The sequence below is a fragment of the Lissotriton helveticus genome, chromosome 7 (assembly GCF_964261635.1).
Source record: "Lissotriton helveticus chromosome 7, aLisHel1.1, whole genome shotgun sequence".
Lineage (NCBI taxonomy): Eukaryota > Metazoa > Chordata > Amphibia > Caudata > Salamandridae > Lissotriton > Lissotriton helveticus.
Window position 1 is genome coordinate 744120271 of NC_136068.1, and position 21031 is coordinate 744141301.

At 51.5% G+C, this 21031-nt stretch overlaps 1 protein-coding gene across 1 annotated transcript in view; it reads left to right on the forward strand.

The window, feature by feature from the left end:
• Nucleotides 1-21031, forward strand: part of AFF4 (ALF transcription elongation factor 4) — a 907016-nt gene that overhangs the window by 556870 nt on the left and 329115 nt on the right. The window contains exon 14 of the mRNA XM_078653083.1: nt 3530-3618. Within this exon, the coding sequence (XP_078509209.1) occupies nt 3530-3618 (89 nt within the window). The remainder of the gene's footprint in view (nt 1-3529; nt 3619-21031) is intronic.

Sequence of the window (21031 nt, forward strand, 5' to 3'; positions counted from 1 at the left end):
CCATCTTGCAGATGAGAGGACCCAGGCAATTAGGGTGAGACTCATGCCCCCTACCAATGGAGGGTGGCATAATAGAGGGTGTAATTTTTGGAAAAAGGGTCAGGCCCCTGCAATTGGGATGAAAGAACTCAGACAGGGAAAATACTGCTTGGAAAAGCGAAAACACTGGGCGCGGTGTGTTTTACATTAGGCTGGCATGTGAACTCCAGACTACGTTAATTACTCAATCAGTTAAAACACAAATACTAATACAAAATAAGTATAAACAGTTTGTTTTCTTATTAATGGTTTGGTTTTGGTGTTGGGAAAGCAGAGAGCACGGATGAAAGAAAATATAGTATCGACATATGATTGTGACCTAAATAGAGAACTTATAATGACCCATTGAAAAATTTACTGCATTAATGCATAGTTCAACCTAACGCCATTAGGATAGTGGTAACCTTCTTTTTTGCTACCTAAGTAATGCATACATCAATTTTGTGCAACCACTTGACGTACAGCAGGAAGGAAGAAATACTGATAGCATCTTGACGATCGCAATGATATCTATATTCATTCGCATAAATAGATTTAAAAAGAATCCACCACATATCCAGGATAGAGACATTATTTGTCTCATATTACTCCAGGACAGTGCTACAGTGTTACCTAGACACCTACGAGTAACCACTGTGACGGATTCCTGGCGAATGCCTAGCCGAAACACGTTGTTTGTCAACAAGCCACCAATTTCTGTGCATAAAGTTTTACGTGATTTATGGGTTTTAATATACACTTCTTTTGACTAAAGTTGAAAAAAGAGAAAAAATGTGTGTACAAATGAATCGAAAATGTGACAATCTCGCTACTTGAAACACAGATTCATGATACCATATGAAATGTACCAACTGTCAAAGGGAGAGAATACATGTGGTTCATAATTTAGTATTATGATTGTAAATATATTTATCTTTATCCATACATGATTAAAAAAAATGCTACAAAAAAATATAAGAATATTAATAAGAAAATAATAAACTGTTTATATTTGTTCTGTATTAGTATTTGTGTTTTCACTGATTGAGTAATTAACGCAGTCTAGAGTTGACATGCCACCCTAATGTAAAATACACCGTGCCCGGTGTTTCCGCATTTCCAAGCAGTAATAGGGGGTGTATCCACCCCAGGGAAGGGACACATTGGTCCCAACCTTTTACCTACTTGTAACTCTCCTAAATCTAGTATTTAGGGAACCCCTGAACCTTGCTTCCTCATACAAGAAACCAGAAGAAGAAAAGAAGGACCGAACAGCCGTGCCAAAGCTAACAATTGGAGGACGCCTACTGACTTGGCCCCAGCCCTACTAAACTGTCCCTACTTCGTACCTGCAGAAGCGAAACCCTGGTGTGTTCTGCAGCCAGCAGCGTCAAGAACCAGAGGACATACCCTGCCTTTAAAAGAAAAGACTCTGTCTCCAGTGAATACCAGATTTGTTCACCAACAGACTCCAGCACCAGCAGGATCCACAAGTCTGCACCACTCTGTACCGGACGCCCACGGCCTGAGTTTGAGTGGCCCAACACCAAGAGGAGGTCTCACCGGCGATCCTGACCAGAGGTCCGGGGACCCCTGACCTGCCTCAACTCTGAAGCCTCCAGCCGACACCTGCAGCCTCAAACCGGAAGGTCCCCCCAACCGTGACCAGGAGCTGGTAAGAAGATCTGACCCCAAAAAGCACCCCTGAACCCAACGCCCCAGGGCCTTGGGTGACCCAACCAAATGGTGCCTAACCAACCCCCAGCATCCAAACTTACCTCTTCAAGTAGTGGTCGTACCCAAAAGACCTTCATCCCTGAGCCTGCAGTGCTTTTGCAAACCGGAGACTCCCCATTGAAAGATGTGTGTGGCGTGCAGCAGTGTGTGGCGTGCAGCAGTGTGTGGCGTGCGGCAGTGTGTGGCGTGCGGCAGTGTGTGGCGTGCGGCAGTGTGTGGCGTGCGGCAGTGTGTGGCGTGCGGCAGTGTGTGGCGTGCGGCAGTGTGTGGCGTGCGGCAGTGTGTGGCGTGCGGCAGTGTGTGGCGTGCGGCAGTGTGTGGCGTGCGGCAGTGTGTGGCGTGCGGGAGTGTGTGTGGCGTGCGGGGGGAGTGTGTGGCGTGCGGGGGGAGCGTGTGGCGTGCGGGGGGAGCGTGTGGCGTGCGGGGGGAGCGTGTGGCGTGCGGGGGGAGCGTGTGGCGTGCGGGGGGAGCGTGTGGCGTGCCGGGGGGGTGTGTGTGGCGTGCGGGGGGGGGGTGTGTGTGGCGTGCGGGGGGGTGTGTGTGGCGTGCGGGGGGGGAGTGTGTGGCGTGCGGGGGGGAGTGTGTGGCGTGCGGGGGGGGAGTGTGTGGCGTGCGGGGGGAGTGTGTGGCGTGCGGGGGGAGTGTGTGGCGTGCGGGGGGAGTGTGTGGCGTGCGGGGGGGAGTGTGTGGCGTGCGGGGGGGAGTGTGTGGCGTGCGGGGGGGAGTGTGTGGCGTGCGGGGGGGAGTGTGTGGCGTGCGGGGGGGGAGTGTGTGGCGTGCGGGGGGGAGTGTGTGGCGTGCGGGGGGGAGTGTGTGGCGTGCGGGGGGGAGTGTGTGGCGTGCGGGGGGGAGTGTGTGGCGTGCGGGGGGGAGTGAGTGGCGTGCGGGGGGGAGTGTGAGGCGTGCGGGGGGAGTGTGAGGGTAGTGCGGGGCATGCAGCAGCATGTGGCGTGGGGGAAAAAATGCACAGAGTGGGGGGGATACTCAAGCAGACGAGTGCGGGGAAAAAAGCTCAAGCCGACAACAGTGGGGGAAAAAAGCTCGAGCCGACAAGAGTGGGGGGGAAAAAGCTCGAGCCGACAAGAGTGGGGGGGAAAAGCTCGAGCCGAGAAGAGTGGGGGGGAAAAAGCTCGAGCCGACGAAAAAAGCATGAGTCAGAGAAGTAAGTAAAATGTGAGCCAGAGAAAGACAGGCAATAAGTAACGAGCCATGTAGAAAAAAAAAAAAGCTCTCGGCATTGCTGTGGTGGGGGCGGGGGAGTGCATTCCTTTCAAGTCTGATGCGGGGGTGGGGGAGCGCTGCCTTTGAAGTCTGATGCCGAAGCACAGACAAATGGTGGTGTGTGATGTGGCAGGCGATGATGTGCACGCGCGTAGCTCACATGAATTGTACGCGATCCACAGCTAGGTAGACTTTTCTTTTCCGCGTACTATAATCTCGCCTAATTATCCCTGCGAATAGAATAGGCGAGACCTAAAAAGGTGAGATGTGGTGGCAGTCTGTTCTCCTATAACGCTGCTAGGTTGTGGAATACCCTCCCCCTCCACATTCGTATTGAACCCAATCATTTGACTTTTCGGAAATCCTTCAAAACATGGCCTTTTCCTTAATGTTGCTTATTGGTTTTCACCGTTTGTGCTGCTATTAGTGCTGGGATGCCCTCGGGAAGCTACGTGCTTAATAAATGTTTCATTCATTCATTCATTTGTAAGTAAAGTAGCATCTGAGCATCCTTCATTGACATTCACTAAACTTGTTTCTAACATTTATCCAGACTGAGGAAGAAAACCGGTGTGGAGAAAATAAGAAACCAAAATTAGAAGAAAAGAACTCAGCAAGCCAGAAGGCTTCCAGTAACCGAGAGTAAGTATCAGGCCGAAAAATGACCTATTTTGTTCTGTCTGTTGTCCCTCATTCATTCCGGTTGTCTGCTTACATGAACCTTTTAAGTGAGTTTGCCAGCTATCAGACCATACAATGTCTTCAGATAAATGTGTTTACTTAGACGGTAACCATGTGTTCACATAATGATAGTAAAGCTAATTTGTGATCTTCTTTTGTTAAAGACTTTTGAGCTGGCAGGTTTAAAAATTATAATTTGTCCAAAGATGGCTCTAAACCAATCCTATTGGAAATGGAGCAGGGCAGAAAAGGCACAATCTTGATGTCTACTGTGACTGAACTCTTACTCTACCAAAATAGAAATTTCCACAGATACACAGAGATTGAGTAAGGGTAACTTATTTGGCTTTCGGAGCCACGGCATGAGCCATATGAGAAAAGCATATAGGTTCTACGTAACAATTTACTAAATGACAGTCCTTTGTTACATTGCCTTACCTGTTTCAATAAATTAAAGTAGTGTGGTAGTTCCCACTGTGTCCCAAAGTTATTACCAATTCCAAATACCTCTTTTGCTAGTGGTTGTAGGAAAGTTTCCATTTTTGCATGGTTGCCCCCCCACTTTTTGCCTGATGTTGATGCTCTTTGACGAAGTGTGCCCTGTGTTCCTGCCAACCAGGTAACCAGGGCCTATGTTAATTCCCTATAACTGTACTGTTGCAAACCCAAATTGGCAAGTCTGTGGCCACATGTAAGTCCCTTGTAACAGGTACGATAGGTACCAAGGGCCCTGTGATCGGGAAATACATCTAAAGGCTGCAGTACATATTGTGCCACCCTTAGAGGTCATGTACCTTAAAACACACACTGGCTCACTCACACTGCCATTTCAGGCTGCGTGTTTTGGTGCAGAGAAAAGTGAAGAGTCGTCATGGCATACATCCCTTTGTGCCATTCATACAGCCACTGCCTCTGTATAGGTAAGCCACCCCTCTAGCAGGATGCACTAAACCACTGGTGATGGTACAGATGGATGAGCCCTGACCCCTACAATGTCTAGGTCTATTCTTAGACGTTGTAAGTGCAGTGAAGCCATAAAGAGTACATGGTCTGGGAGTTTGTCATTACGAACTCCACAGCACCATAATGGCTTTATGGTGAGAGCCTCCCACTCTTAGACTGGAAAAAAAGCACATCCTGGGCAGAGGTGCCAACATCCTCCCAGAGGATGGGGAGGGTCCACGAGGGGGAAGCTTCAGAGGCTTGCCACTTTTGTGAGCTGGCTCAGCCATTTACTGCTCCCAGCATTTGGCCCCCAGCGGTTGTGACCCCCACTTTGGGTGGGAGAATCGGCGGGAAAACCAAGATCAGAGTAGAGATGTGCCCACCTTTGCCAACCCCACCCCTCAAGTGGGGGAGGCGAAGCGAAGCAGAACTCTCAGTCCCAGCTGTCTTGAAGATGGGTATACAGCCAACCCGAATGAGGCTTTTCCCCCCTTCCCACTGGAGGGTGGCATAATAAGGTGTGTACCCATCCCATAGAAGGGATCCATTGGTACCAACCTATACCGACCTGAAACACCCCTAAATGTAGTATTTTGGGGCAACTTGGCCCCAGCCCTACCGGTCTGTCCCTACTGCAACCTGCTCCAGCGAAATCCCAGCATGTCCAGCAGCCCCCAGAACCCAGAGGACCTGCCCTCCCTAACACGACTCTGTCTCCCGTGAGCACTGAATTTGCTCACCAACAGACTGGTTTCAGCCGGATCCACAGCCTGCACCACTCTGCACCCGACACACAGCCCGAGTTCAAGTGGCCCAACACCAGAGGGAGGTCCCCCTGGCGATCCTGACCTGGGAACCAGTGACCACTGACCTGACTCAAGTCTCCAGTCGACGCCTGCAGCCTCTATCTGGAAGGTACTCGCGACCAGGAGCTGATCAGGAAACCCGATGCCTAAAGACACCCCCATACCAGATGCCCCACGGCTATGGGTGGCCCATCCAACAGTGTCCAGGCAACCTCCAGCATCACAACTTACCTCTCCAACTAGTGGTCGCCTCCAGAAAGCCTTTGTGCTCGAGCCTGCAGTGTTTGTTGTGATCGGAGAATCCCCATTGAAAACAGGGCACCCAACACCAAACCTGCACCCGCCGCCCCTGTGCCGCTGTGAGTGCACCTTGTTTGCTAACTCTGATCCCCCTTTGTCCTGAGCTTAACCCTAGGAGCGTTGCTCCCTCAACCTTGTGGCCTGCCTGTGAGCAGCCACCAACCAACCAGAGGCCCCCTGTCCCCCATTGGATAACATTGGGCCTCAGTACTCTGCACACAGCTGCCCTAGTGCCGCTAAGGGTGCTCTTTGAGTGCATCCTTGACCCCGGGGCAAAACTTGTTCTACCCCAGAAACTCAACTCCCAAGAACTAATCTTTAAACTGATAACTTAATTTCCTCCCATAGGGATTGCATTGACTGGTTTTCTGTGAAAAAAGTGTGGAGTTGGAAATTATTTGTTTTAATGATAAACTGATTTATTTACCTTTATCTAGGAAATGTCCCAGTGTGGTATCTAGGCATACCACACCGAGTAAGAAAAGTAATCTGAAAAGTAACCTCACAATAAATTCAACTGTTTCTGCACATTTCCCCTATACGTAACCAAACCAAATTGCATTCAAAGGCATTCAGTTGTATTCAACTGCATTATTCTTGCAAAGTACTTAACTGTACCAAGTTCTGTTTGGATCTTGAAATCAAATGCAAAATTGGTCTGAGTTTAGCCTTTGAATATGTGACATTTCTTGCCTGAGTGTGTACAGTAAATGCTTAACACTACCCTCTGATAAAGCCTTACTGCTCGCCCACACTACCAGAAATAGAGAGAAAGATACTATCTACTTCAACCTATGTAAGCCTTTGGGGTCTACTGGACTCTGTACATACTATAACTTACATCTGAAAGACAGTTATAGATACCTTACCTTAGAATTACCCCCAGGCGTCAGACTGGATCTGTAGATTTTGTTTCTTAACCGTACCCCTGCACGTCGTTAGGTGGCGTCGGTTGACTCCGCATCAGTCGTTGGCATCATGGATGCCCAGATGACGCTGCAGTGTCTGATGCCAGCCTTGCTCTGATCCAGAGAGAGCTACCCCTGTAACTTTTTGACTAACTTTTTTCTACGTTTTGTCGTCTTCTTTTTTGAGTCTATTGACTGCTGGTGCACGAGAAATATGCCAACGCTGAACTGGGTTCAAGCCATGCGTCTCCTGTCACAAGCTGATGTCTGTGATGTATCTGCACCTCGTGTGCTTTTGGTGTCTGGAGCGCAACCACGACCCGAAGTCGTGCTCCGACTGCCGGGCCATGAATTATAAGTCTTTACGGGAGCGGTCTCGAAAGCTATTGGAGGCTCGGCTGTCAGCTCGGAGTTGTTCCTGGTCTCGTTCAAGAGGAAGGTCTTGAGATAGTTCGCAGAGGCATCACACCTCGTCACACTCGTCTTCGAGGTCTTTGGGTAAGTCCAAGTAGAAGAAGGCGAAGAAGCACCAGAAATCTTCGCCTTCTCCCCGTTGGTCGGCTAACAAGACGCAGAAATCGGGAGCATCGTCGTTTAAAGGTGCTGTCTCCGGTACCTGATTCATGGACGACTCCGCATCCCCCCCCTCATTTCTGGGAGCTGGAGCGTCCCCTGCCCAACTTTCTACAAAGCCATCCATCCCATCTTTGGGCAGCCAGAGTACGCCGGCGTGCCTTCGGTCTCCCCGGAGCCAGTCTGGGTCGTGGGCCTTCGATGCCGGCAGCTTCGGCTCTGGCGCCAGAGGGTCCAGTGGGTCTGGTCCTGGATCCGCATCGACGCAGGTCGATCTCACTCTACATTCCACCGCGCTGATCCTGACACCACCGCCCCTGTCTGCGCCATCCCCATCCTCACCTCGGAGATGGACCTGGAGCAGGATCGATGTTGGTTCTGACGCTGGAGGGTACTTCTGTTGCCCTCGTAATCCCTGATGTTCCTTTTCGCCCAGATGGTGGTGTTGAGGACTGGGAGGGGTCGCTGGACCCTTTAGCAGACCAGGTTGAAGAGCCGGACTGGAGAGAAGACCTGGGTGACGCCAGTGGTCTGGACACTTCTCTAGACCTTGGCATGCTTTCTCCCCTTATCGTGGGTACAGAGGAGGGAGCGTCCTATGCTGCGGTGGTGCGAAGAGCAGCTGAGGCCTTGGGCCTAGAGCTCCCTTTGGTGGCAGTCGGGCCTAACCTCCTGACAGTGCTTCATCCTGCGGCAACCTCCTCTGAACCCTTACTGCGCTTCAATGAAGCACGATTGTCCACCGCCTGGGCGACCCAGTTTTCCAACACCCATCCCCGAGAGCTTCGTGGTCCAAGCCTCTTTTTCTAAGGGCGCGTTCCCTTCTGCTCCCCCACATAGGGAATCCAAGATGCTGGATCAACTTGGGGAGCACATGTTGTCTTCCTCCAGCTTGGCACTGCGGTCCATGAATATTGCATGTCTCTTGGGCTGATACTCCCAAACCATCTGGGATACGGTCGCACAGGTGCTGCCTCAGTTCCCTGAGGAGGATCAGGCCATTCTCTCCCAGGCACTAGCAAATGGGATAGATTCAGCAAACTTAACGATCCGATGTGAACTGTATACCACCAACTCACTAGGCAGAACGATTGCCACGTCGGTAGCCCTTAGGCGCTATGCCTGGTTGAGGACGTCTAGCTTTTGAAAGGATGTCCAGGCTACCTTGCTGGACATGCCTTTTGATGGTCATCTCCTTTTGGCGACAAAGCAGACTTGGCGCTGGAGCGCTTTAAAGAATTTAGAGCGCAGCCAGATCCTTGGGCCTCGCAGTGCCTTCTCTCCCACTCCAGTCTGCTTTTAGGCCCTTTCGTGGTCTCCGGCGGAGCTCGGACTCCACATCTACCAGTTGGAGGTCTGGGCAATCCACCTGGAACTGAAAGCATTCCTTCCCTCCCTCAAGGGGAAAGTAGTGCAGGTGTTCACAGATAATACCACCACTGTGTGGTAATGCAACAAACAGAGCAGGGTGGGGTTGTGGACTGTATCAAGAGGCTCTTTGGGGCACATGCATCAACGTATTTAGGAAGTGCAAACGGTGCGAATCGGTAAATTCGTCCGTTTGCACTTCCTAAATATGTTTTTGGGATGCATGAAACAATTTTTCAAAATTCGCTTTTTTTTGCATTTCCTAAAAATGCGAATGCATTTAAGGAATCGCATTTGTGCGATTCCTTAAATGCAATGCATCAATTTTTTAAAAAATGCGAATTTTGAAATAGGAAGTGCAAATTAACACGAGGTTGACCCTCGTGTTAATTTGCAAAATTCTTTAAAAAAGCACAAAAATGCATTTTGGAAAGTGTCATGTTACACACACACATGTCCTTAGGACATGTGTGTGTGAAACATGCACTTTAAAATGCATTTGGACCCCCCTCTGCACCCTTGCAATGCACCAACAAATTGCGAATTCCAAAAAAAAGAAATGCAAAACGGCATTGATTCCTATGGGCCTCTAGGCCCATAGGAATCAATGTAATGCCATTCCTTAATTGCGATTCGCAATTAAGGAATCGCAATTTCCGAAAATTAAGAAATCCTAAAAACATTTAGGATTTCTTGATGCATAGGATTTTGCACTTCCTAAATTGCGATTCCTTAATTTTTGCAATTTAGGAAGTGCAAAATCCTACAATGATGCATGTGCCCCTTTGTCTTTGGATGTGGCTGGAACATCAGGGCGTGACCCTGGTGGTTCAACACCTAGCAGGTCCTCTGAATGCCAGGGCGGACAAACTCAGCAGTCAGTGCCTGGTAGATTACGAATTGCGTCTTCACTCTGAGGTGCTGCAAGGTCTCTTTCAGTGGTGGGGAGAGCCTTGGTTAGATCTGTTCGCCCCCGAAGAGAATGCGCAATGTCAGCAGTTTTGCGTCCTGGCGTTTCTAAGGTGGCACTTGTTCAGCAACTCTTTAGGTCGCAAGTGGATCTGCGGCCTCCAGTATGCCTTTCCGCCTGTACCACTTCTGCCCTGAGTGCAGAAGAAAATCAAGTGCGACCGTGCCCAAGTCTTTCTTGTGGCTCTGGATTGGGCAAGAAGAGTCTGGTACCCTGAGCTCATGAGCATGGCCATCGGTCCTTGGACCAGCCTGCCCCTTCGGGAGGATCTTCTGTCGCAGCAACAGGGGACGGTCCTCCACCCAAACCTGTCCAACCGCCACCTCCTTGAGTGGAGATTGAGTGGCGGCAGTTGACAGCTTTTGACCTTCTGCCCAAAGTCAGTAATTTCTTCTTGGCAGCCAGGTGTCCCTCCACTAAAATTTTATATACCTGTCGTCTATGGAATAAGTTTGCGGCATGGAAAAAAGTGATTTGTACAAAGGTATTTAAAAAAAAATGTTGTGGCATGGTGCGCAGCAAAGGCTGTGTATCCTCTTTCTGCCCCTCTTTCCGAGGTTCTTTTGTTCATCCTTTCCTTGGCCCAGCAGCGCTCTGCTCTGGGCACTTTCAAAGGCTTTCTTGCAGCTATTTGTGCTTTCCTTCGGCTACCAGAGAAGCGGTTTGTGTGCAGAGTTGTAGTAAAGGGGAGGCATCCATTAATTGACAGTAGGGTTATGGGTGAGCCCTTTCTGCTGGGGTCATCATTAGTGCAGGGTGGGGTGGTGCATGGCTCGAGAGATAATTCGATGTTCGTTATTTTTTCTGCAAAGAAGGTGGCAAATTCTTCAGTGCTCTGAAGGGTTGTTATTTGAATGCTGGGGAAGGAGTAGGTTTGTTGTTTGATGATGCTGAATAGGTCTTAAGGTCTGTGCCTATACCTGTCAAGTTGGTCTCGGAAGAAGGCATATTTTTTTTGATAATGTGTTTTTTGAACTTTTGGCTTTCAGCATGGAGGAGCAAGAGATTGGATTCCAATGGCTGTTGTCTCTAGTTTCTTCCAGCTAAACTGAGTTGTCGCCTTTTATTGTCAAGGTCTTTGTTGAACTAGGCTCTGGGGGGGATCTCTCTAGATTTATTGAGTTTCAGAGGGGTGATTGTTTCAACGTGCTCTGTCATTTTTGTGTTTTAGTGGGCAGTGAGGTCCTCGGCGGATGATAGGCATGGAGGAGTTAGGATTTGGGTACTGATAAATGCTTCTACTTCGTCTTCGGAGATTCGTTGGATGTTTCTTATCCAGCGCTTGGGACAGCTGCATTGGAGAGAATGGTGATGGATGGAATTTAGATCGAAGAGTTTGAGAGTGACCTGACCAGTCGGATGGTAGGATAGAGTGCAGAGATAGTGTGTTGTGCTTGCAGGTGATTGCGTCAAGTGTTAAGCCCTCGTTGTGCTTTCGCACGTTGAAATGTTGAGTGAGATTGTTCACTTCCAAGAGGGTGGAGAGGGCCTGTACTGTGGGGTCTTTAGTGTTGTTCAGGTGCAAGTTTAGGTCTCCTAATATAATGTTGGTGCTGTTTTTAGTGCGGTTTGTGATATTAGGCCTGCTAGTTCTTCAAGAAATTATGCTGTAGGTAGGTATCCACTATATCAGTGGCATGCTTGATTGCTGATCTTCAATTTATAAGAATGCTGCAAGCCGTGGGTGTAGGTCTCTGTTCAGAATGGTTGAGTTGGATGGTGATAAGCTGGGAGAGCGGCCTGGGAAGGCAGGAGGTGTTCAAGCTCCTGTTTGAGCTAAGGACAACTGGGACCAAAGTGAGATATAGTGTGCACGGAGTCCAGTGGAACCCAAAATGTAGGCAGATACAAAGTAGATAGCAACTTACTCTCTATTTGTGATAGTGTGGTCGAGCAGTAAGGCTTTATCAGAGGACAATGTTAAGCATTTGTTTTACACACTCAGTCAGCAAATGAATTCACACACTGAAAGACTGAACTTTAGACCAATTGTTTGTGTATAAGAATATTCTTTGTAATGTTATTTCTTAGAACCAAGCAAGTCTGGCAAAGGTAAATGGTAAATACTTTGCAGTAAATATACAGTTCTAACAAAGTTTGGATTGTAATTGTATATGCACTTTGTTTTGATTTACAGTTCTGTTATTGAGAAATGCAATGTTTTGGAAATACAGTACATATACTTTGAATGGGCTTTTTAGTAAAATAACCAGTACACTACTTTCAGATTACTTTTCTTACACAGTGTAGTAAACCTGGATAATACAGTTGTAAAAGGATTTCTTAGATTTTCCAAAAGTCAATGTTGTCCTCTGGAGGAAAATAATGTTATCGGTTCAAAGGTAAGTACTTTGTTGTGGGGGTTGATATTCTGGGGTTAGACTCAGGGGTCCCCCAGGGTCAAGGACGCACTCTTTGTTACACCCTTAACAGCACTAGGGTGGCAGGGTGCGGAGTGCTGAGGCCCAATGTTATCCAATGGGGAGAGGGGGCCTCCGGTTGGTGGCCGCTGACGAGCAGGCCCCAGGGTTGTGAGAACAAAGCTCCTGGACTTGAGCTCAGGGCAAATGGGAGTTCCAGCCATCACAAAAGATGCACCCTCAGCAGCTAACTTAAATCCAGTGGCAAAGTGAGCAAGGGACACATGTCTGGGCATACCCTGCCAATAAAGCAAACACAAGGAAATGATGGACGGAGCGCTGAAACTTTTCAGACACTCACCCCCAGTCACAGAGCTGGGTTGAATCAATCATCGTTCTTTAGCTCATTTCACCACCCCAGTTCAGACACAGTTATATTTGTTCTCCCTAAGTTGGCAGGGTGTTCCTAGACGTGGGTCCCTTGCTCACTTTGCCACTGGATTCAAGCTAGCCTGGCTGATGAGGGCGGTTAGCCTGAAACCGGTCCCAGGATGCTTGTTTTCGGTCTATGGAAGACATGGCTTGGCAGTTCGCTCTGGACTGTTCCCATGAGGCAAAGGGTCAAGAGTGATTTGCATATAGCTGTGTCTGAACTGGGGTGGCGAAGTGAGCTAAAGAACGATGATTGATTCAACCCAGATCAGTGACTGAGGGGGAGTGTCTGAAAAGTTTTGGCGCTCCGTCCATCATCTCCTTGTGTTTGCTTTGTTTGCCCTAAGTTCTTGCATTGGTATGCCCCCACTTTTTTCTGACTGCTGATGTGCTTCGACTGAGTGTGCCCTGGGCTCCTGCCAACCAGGTACCCAGGGCCTGTGTTCCTTCCCTAAAACTGTGTTGAAACTAAAACCCAATTGGCATCTCTGGCCACCTGTCGGCCCCTAGTAAATGGTACCCTAGGTACCTAGGGCATGGTGACCAAAGAAGACCCCTAAGGACTGCAGCACTTATTGTGCCACCCTTAGAGGCCCTGTACCATGGCACCCACACACTGCATTTGAAGGCTGAGTGCCTATGTACAGACCTAAACAGAGTCGACATGGCACACACAATGCAGGAAGACGTGTGGCGCCGCGGTCAGGGTGACTGACTCTGGAATCTGGGGATCACGGTTCGATCCCCGGCACCGGCGGCAGATTAGCCCAGCACCATGTGACTCTGGGCAATAGCTTGCTTAATCTTCCTGACGGCCCCCAGCGCCTAGAGACCCTTACGGGTGATTGTGCGCTTTACAAATGTGGATTATTATTATTATTATTATCCCTGTGTGCCATGCCCACAAACCCACTCCCCTGACATACATCAGTCACCCCTCTAGCTGGGTGCCCTATGCCAGTGGTGTGGGCACAGGTGCATGAGCCCTGTGCCCCTACAGTACCCAGGGCCATTCCTGTGCACTGTAAGTGCAGTGATGCCATTAAGAGTATATGGTGCTCGGAGGTCGTCATTACGAACTCCACAGCATCATAATGGCTACACTGAAGACTGACAAGTTTGGTATCAAACTTCTCAGCACATTAATTCCACACTGATGCCAGTGTGGGATTTAATGGAAAATGTGCCACAAAGGGCATCTTAGAGATGCCCCCTGAAACCTAACCACAATCCACGTCTAGACTGAGAGGCTGCCTAGGGTGCCACACAGCAGACATGTTGTTGGACCCCTGGGTGGAGGGCCCCCCGCTCTCCTGGGCCTGCAACAATGCACATCCTGGGCGAGGTGCTAGGTCTCCTCCCCCAGGATGGGCAGGGGGAAGCTTCAAAGGCCTGCCGCCTCTGTGAGCTTCTTCAGACTATTTGCTGTACCCAGCAACTGGCCCCCACCAGTCCTGACCCCCACTTTGGCGGGAAGACTGGCGGGAAAACTACGTCCGGAAGGAGGGTGTGCCAGCCTGTGCCACCCTTCAGGTGAGAGAGACGAGCTGAAGCGCAATCCCGGGCTCCGGCCATCTTGAAGATGGGGAGCCCTGCCCAATCACAGCTAGACTCCTGCCCCCCTCCCACAGGAGAGGAGCAGGCTAAGAGGTGTACCCACCCCAGGACAGGGACCTATTGGTCCCTGCCCTTGCCCTTCCTGTAACTCCCCTAAATTCAGTATTTAGGCGCTCCCTGAACCTCCCTTCTTCAGATCCTGATAAGAAAAGATCAAGAAGAAGACTCGCCGTGCAGCTTTTAGCAGGACGACACCCACTGACTTGACCCCAGCCCTACCGGCCTGTGGATCCTGGAACCTGCTCCTGCTAATCTCGGCGACTCCTACGGACAGCAACCTTGGGACACCCGGAGTACCTGCCTGCTTTGACCCTCTTAAAGACTGGGACTCCCATAAGCAGACGCTCTGCTTCAACAACCAACCCCTGGTGCCAGCCAGGAAGCTCAAGACCTGCCCACTCTGCACCCGCCGAGCCCAGCCCGTGCCCGAGTTACCCAAGTCCATGAGGACGTCCCCCCAGCGACTGGGACCCGAAGTCCAGTGCCCAAAGACCCTCCTCTACGAACCAGACAACGCCTGCACCCTCAGAACCAGGGACCCCTCCAACTGCGACCAGCCGAGGGTAAGGTTTCCCCGACACCCGAACACACCCCTGCACCCGGTGCCCTGTGACCCTCTGTGCCTCCCTTTGGGGTACCTACCTCTTCTCCAGGATCCCGACTTACCTCTCGAAGTGGTGGTCGCACCTGAAGAATCACCGTCCCCGAGTATGCAGCCTTTGTTTTCTTTTTACCTTTCCCATTGAATAACATTGAGCACCCAACGGCTCAAAAGCATCCTGCACCTAGCTGCCCGAGTGCCCCTGGCAGTGCAACCTGTACCCTATTCTACTTCCCCCATTTGCCCTGAACAAGTGACCTAGGGTCACCTCAAAGCTGAAGTCAGCAAGATGCTGGAGCTAGGGGTAATTGAACCCTTTGAGAGCCCCTGGGTTAACCCAGTGGTTCTGGTCCCCAAACCTCATGAACAGGGTGGAAAGAGTGAGATTAGTTCCTGTGTGGACTATAGAGGACTCAACTCTGTCACCAAGACAGATGCTCACCCCATTCCATGAGCAGATGAGTTGATAGACAAGCTAGGGGCAGCGAAATTCCTCAGCACCTTTGACTTAACTGCAGGTTACTGGCAGATTGGCATGGCCCCAGGAGCCAAAGAAAAGATAGCATTCTCCACCACTGATGGGCACTATCAGTTTACTGTAATGCCTTTTGGGTTAAACAATGCCCCTGCCACCTTCCACAGGTTGGTGAACCAAGTCCTGACTGGATTGGAGTCCTTTAGTGCAGCTTATCTTGATGATATTGCTGTATTTAGCTCCACCTGGCAGGATCACCTGATCCACCTTGGGAAGGTTCTACAAGTCCTGCAATCTGCAGGACTGACTATAAAGGCATCCAAATGCCAGATAGGGCAGGGCACTGTGGTGTACTTGGGCCACCTTGTTGGTGGAGGCCAGGTCCAACCCTTACAGCCCAAGATCCAGAGCATCATGGACTGGGCAGCTCTAACCACCCAGACCCAAGTCAGGGCATTCCTTGGCTTGGCTGGATACTACAGGAAGTTTGTGAAAGGATATGGGTCCATTGTGGCTCCCCTCACAGAACTCACATCCAATAAAATGCCCAAGAAAGTAAACTGGACTGTTAGCTGCCAAAAGGCTTTTGACACCCTGAAATAAGCAATGTGCTCAGCACCTATTCTAAAAGCACCAGACTACTCCAAGCAGTTCATAGTGCAGACTGATGCCTCAGAGCTGTGGTGGATAGGAGCAGTCCCCTCCAAGATCTACGAGGAAGGCCAAGACCAACCTGTTGCTTTTAAATGCAGGAGGCTACTCCCCAGAGAGCAGCGTTGGAGTGCCATTGAGAGTGAGGCTTTGTTGTGGTTTGGTCTCTGAAAAAGTTGAGGCCCTACCTGTTTGGGACTCACTTCCTTGTCCAAACTGACCACAGACCTCTCAGATGGCTAATGCAGATGAAAGGGGAAAATCCAAAACTACTGAGATGGTCCATCTCCCTACAGGGTATGGACTTTGAAGTGGAACACCGACCAGGGACTGCCCATTCCAATGCAGAGGGACTTTCCAGGTTCTTCCACTTAGACAATGAAGACTCCCTAGGGCAAGGTTAGTCTCATCATCTTTCGTTTGGAGAGGGGGGGTGTTGGCGGGGGGGGGGGTGAGAAAGTGCCATCTTTCTTGCTCTGGTATGCCCCCACTTTTTTTCTGAACTGCTGATGTGCTTTGACTGAGTGTGCCCTGGGCTCCTGCCAACCAGGTACCCAGGGCATGTGTTCCTTCCCTAAAAGCTGTGTGAAACTAAAACCCAATTGGCATCTCTGGTCACCTGTCAGCTCCTTGTAAATGGTGACCAGAGAACTTATTGTGCCACCCTCAGGGGCCCTGTACCCTGACACCCACTCACTGCCTTTGCAGGCTGAGAGTCTAGGTACAGAGGTAAACCAGGAGTCGACTTGGCGCACAACCCTGTGTGCCATGCCCACAGAACCCGCTGCCCTGGCATACTTCAGTCATCCCTCCAGCTGGGTTCCCTATGCCGGAGGTGTGGGCACAGGTGCATGAGCCCTGTGCCCCTACAGTACCCAGGGCCATTCATGGGCACTGTAAGTGCAGTGATGCCATTAAGAGTATATGGTGCGGGGATGTTGTCATTACGGACGCCACAGCACCATACTGGCTACACTGAAGACTGACAAGTTTGGTACCTAACTACTCAGCACATTAAACCCGCACTGATGCCAGGGTGGGATTAATGTAAAATGCACCTGAGGGCATCTTAGAGATGCCCTCTGAAAACCTAACCTACAATCCACGTCTAGGCTGAGTGCCTGCAGAGGCTGCCACACAGCAGACATGTTGCTGAACCCCTGGGTGGAGAGCCCCTCGCTCTCCTGGTCCTGCAACAATGCACATCCTGGGCGAGGTGCTAGGTCTCCTTCCCCAGGATGGGCAGGGGGAAGCTTCAAAGGCATGCTGCCTCTGTGAGCTTCTCCAGACCATTTGCTGTACCCAGCAACTGGCCCCCACCAGTTCTGCCCCCCACTCTGGTGGTAAGACTGGCGGGAAAAACTACGTCAGGAAGGGGGGGGGGGCAGCCTGTGACAACCCCACCCCTCAGGTGGGGGAGGCGAGATGAAGCGCAACCCCGGGCTCTGGCCATCTTGAAGATGGGGAGCCCTGCCCAATCCCAGCTAGGCTCCTGCCTCCCTCCCACAGGAGAGGAGCAGGCTAGGGGGTGTACCCACCCCTGGACAGGGACCTATTGGTCCCTGCCCTTGCCCTCCCTGTAACGCCCCTAAATTCAGTATTTAGGGGCTCCCTGAACCTTCCTTCCGCAGATCCCGATACCAAAAGAAGAAAGAAGATCAAGAAGAAGACCGGCTGCGCAGCTGCTAACAGGACAACAACTGACTTGGCCCCAGCCCTACCGGCCTGTCGATCCTGGAACCGGCTCCTGCCTAAATCCCGCGGACAGCAACCTTGGGACACCCAGAGGACCTGCTTGCCTTGACCCTCCTAAAGACTGGGACTACCATCAACAGAGGCTCTGCTGCAACAACCCCCCCTGGTGCCAGCCAGGAATCTCCAGACCAGCCGACTCTGCATCTGCCGAGCCCGGCCCGTGTCCCAGTGATCCAAGACCACGAGGACGTCCCCCCGGCGACTGGGACCCGAAGTCAAGTGCCCAAAGACCCTCCTCGACGAACCAGACGACTCCTGCTGCCTCCGAACCAGGGACCCCTCCAACCGTGACCAGCTTGAGGGTAAGCTTTTCCAACACCCAAAGACTCCCCTGCACCTGGCACCCTACAGCCCCCTGTGCCTCCCTTTGGGGTACCTACCTGTGCTCCAAGATCCCAACTTACCTCTCGACGTGCTGGTCGCCCCTGGAGCGTCTCCACCCCGGAGCCTGCAGCCTTTGTTCCCTTTTGACCTTTTCCATTGGATAACATTGAGCGCCTGACGGCTCAAAAGGACCCTGCACCCAGCCGCCCGAGTAGCGCTGGCCGTGCCACCTTTATCCCACCGCTGCCACCAATGTGAGAAAGTGACTGGTCCAGTATATATAGAGCCACTTTCTCACATCTACAAAGTAATCAACTGTGTTTATATAGAAAACCCCATTGAGCTCAATGCTAAATTGTGTGTAGAATTGTGTTGTCTACTGCAACTGTGGTGTTTACAAAGTTCATTGCCTTTCTGCAAAGTACTTATCTGAGACCTCTCATATTGAGAACAGTATATTTTGATACCTGTTGGTTCTAAAAATAAAACGACTATATCTGATATAAAAACAATTGGCCTGGAGTTCAGTTTTCGAGTGTGTGAAACCTTTTGCTAACTGAGTGTGTACAACAAATGCTTCACACTGTCCTCTGGTACTGCCTTACTGTTCGACCAAGCTACCACTTTAGAGAGTAAGGTCACACCTGGCTTTAACCTCTGTTATACCTCTGGTGTTTGTGGACTCTATACACACTGTACCTTATTCCTGTCCAGTATATATAAATCCACTTTCTCACAGTAAGACGAAGCACAAGAAGTCGAAGAAGTGTCATTGCTCGACTACTTCCCCTCGCCAGTCACGCGACGAGGCTTAGGGTTGTGCCTCCCCCGCGGCTCCGGGCGGAGCCTACGGTGTCGCCGTCGGCCTACCTGCCCTTCCCGGGTCCATCGGCGACTTCGGCCCAGCTGCAGAATTTCTGTCAGCCATCGCCCGCCTCTTTGGGCCGTCGGGCCCCACCGGTGCGCCTTCGGGCCCTGCGTGCCTGACTGGGGGTCCTTGCCCTTCACTGTTGGCGGGTACGGCATCGCTGTCTGCCCCGACCCCGGCACCGCAGGGCCCCCAAGGATCCAGGTCTGGATCCCGATCGCCGCCCTTTGACCGAGTTACAAATCCACGGACATCTCCCCCCGCAGCACTACCTCCGACGTCGCCTGTGGCAGCGGACGACAATGCCCCCTGTTTCAGCCCCGACAAGGACACTGAGCAGGAACGGCGACGCCGATTCCAATGCAAATGGGGCCTTTCCTCCCCTATGTCCAGCCTCCTTATTTTTGGCCTGTACATCAGCCTTCAGAGGAAGGGGAGGACTTGGAGGGGTCGGAGGACCCTCTCACAGCTCATTGTGAGTATGACCCAGACTGGGCAGAGGAACTGGGGGATGCCAGTTGTCTCGACACCTCTCCTTGGCATGGTCACTCCTCCTACCGTGACTACGGAGAAGGGTGCAAGTTATGCAGTGGTGTTGCGTAGGGCGGCAGAGGCCCTCAACCTCCAACTCCCTACCGTGGCCATCAGGACTAACCTCCTGACAGAAGTGCTTCAGCCCGCAGCTACTTCTGCGGAGCCACTGCTACCTCTTAATGAGGCACTTTCTGATGTTCTTTTGAGCACCTGGTCCAGGCCCAACAAAGGGGCTCATGTGGATAGGAACGTGGCCCAATGCCTTTGCCCGGCCCGGGCGACCCCATTTTCCTCTCCCAACACCACACCCCTGAGAGCTTGGTTGTCCAAGCCTCAACGTCCCAGAGCGCATTCACTACCGCACCCCCAGACAGGTAATCCAAGAGACTGGAACAATTTGGGAAGAAGATTTTTTCTTCTGCCAGTTCAGGGCTGCAGTCTGTGAACACTGCATGCCTCTTGAACTGTTACTCCAACTCTGTGTAGGATACGGTGGCGCAAGTGCTGTCTCTGTGTCTGGAGGAGGCGCGGACAGTGCTCTCGAAGGCTTTTGCTGAGGGGAAAGATGCAGCGAAGTTCACAATACGAAGTGGCCTTGACACCACTGACTCGCTGGGCAGAGCGATTTCCACGACAGTGGCGCTCCGCCGCCACGCCTGGCTGAGGACTACTGGCTTCTCGGGGGATGTCCAGAATACCCTGATGGACATGCTCTTTGACATTCGCCTTTTCGGCAACAAGGCAGATAGTGGGTTGGAGTGTTTTTTAAGGACTCACGGGCTACGACCAAGGCTTTGAGCCACTCACCCTCCTCCGCCTTTTGCTTTTTTCTCCTTTCGTGGCAATTGAAGGGCCCCCCCAGCACGTTCGCTTCAGAGCCACAGGCCGCAGCAGTCTAATTGGGGCCACGGACGTGGGACCTGCAGAGGCGGGTCAGGGGGCTAGCGAGCGGGTCAGTCCACTTCCACCCCTGCGGCTACTTCCCCAAAACCTTCCTAGTCCGGTCTTTCAGGCCCATCAAACGCCAGTGGGCGGCAGGATTCGCCACCACCTCCCCCACTGGCGCACCATCACTTCGGACATGTAGGTTGTACAAATAGTCCGAAGGGGCTATTACCTCCCTTTCGGGACTACTCCTCCAGCCATGCCACCCCAGTACCACCGCATGTCAGGGGATCACTTGGCACTTCTTCAACAGGAAGTCACTGCCCTCTTGGCCAAGGGGGCCATCGAGTGCGTTCCTGCACCAGAAGTAGGACGTGGTTGTTATTCCCACTACTTTCTGGTGCCCAAGAAGGACAAGGGCCTGGGTCCTATCTTGGACCTCAGGGACATGACTCTTGCTCAGGTCGTGTCGGCTCTCGACCCTGGTGACTGGATGGTAGCGTTGGACTTGCAGGATGCATATTTCCACATTCCCGTCCTGCCGACCCACCGGCGTTCACGGTAGGCTACGAGCATTTTCAGTTTACCATGCTCCCCTTTGGCCTTACCAGCACCCCTCGCGTGTTCACCAAAGTGATGGCGGTGGTCGTGGCTCATCTGAGCAGATCAGGGGTTCCAGGCTTCCCCCATCTCAACAACTGGCTATTGAAGGCTGGCTCGCCCCAGCTAGTAGTCTCCCACCTCCAGGCTGCGGCCGACCTCCTGCATTTGCTGGGGTTCTCCATCAATGTGCCGAAGTCGCACCTGATTCCCTCTCAGCAGCTCCCCTTCATCAGAGCGGTTCTGGATAAAACGCAGTTTTGGGCCTATCCTCCCAAACGGCGAGTCCAGGACAATGAGGCTATGATTCTTAGCTTTCTGCCTCTGTCCTGGGTTTCTGTCAGGATGAACCTGAGGCTGCAGGGCCTCATGGTATCCTGCATCCTGCTGGTCACTCATGCC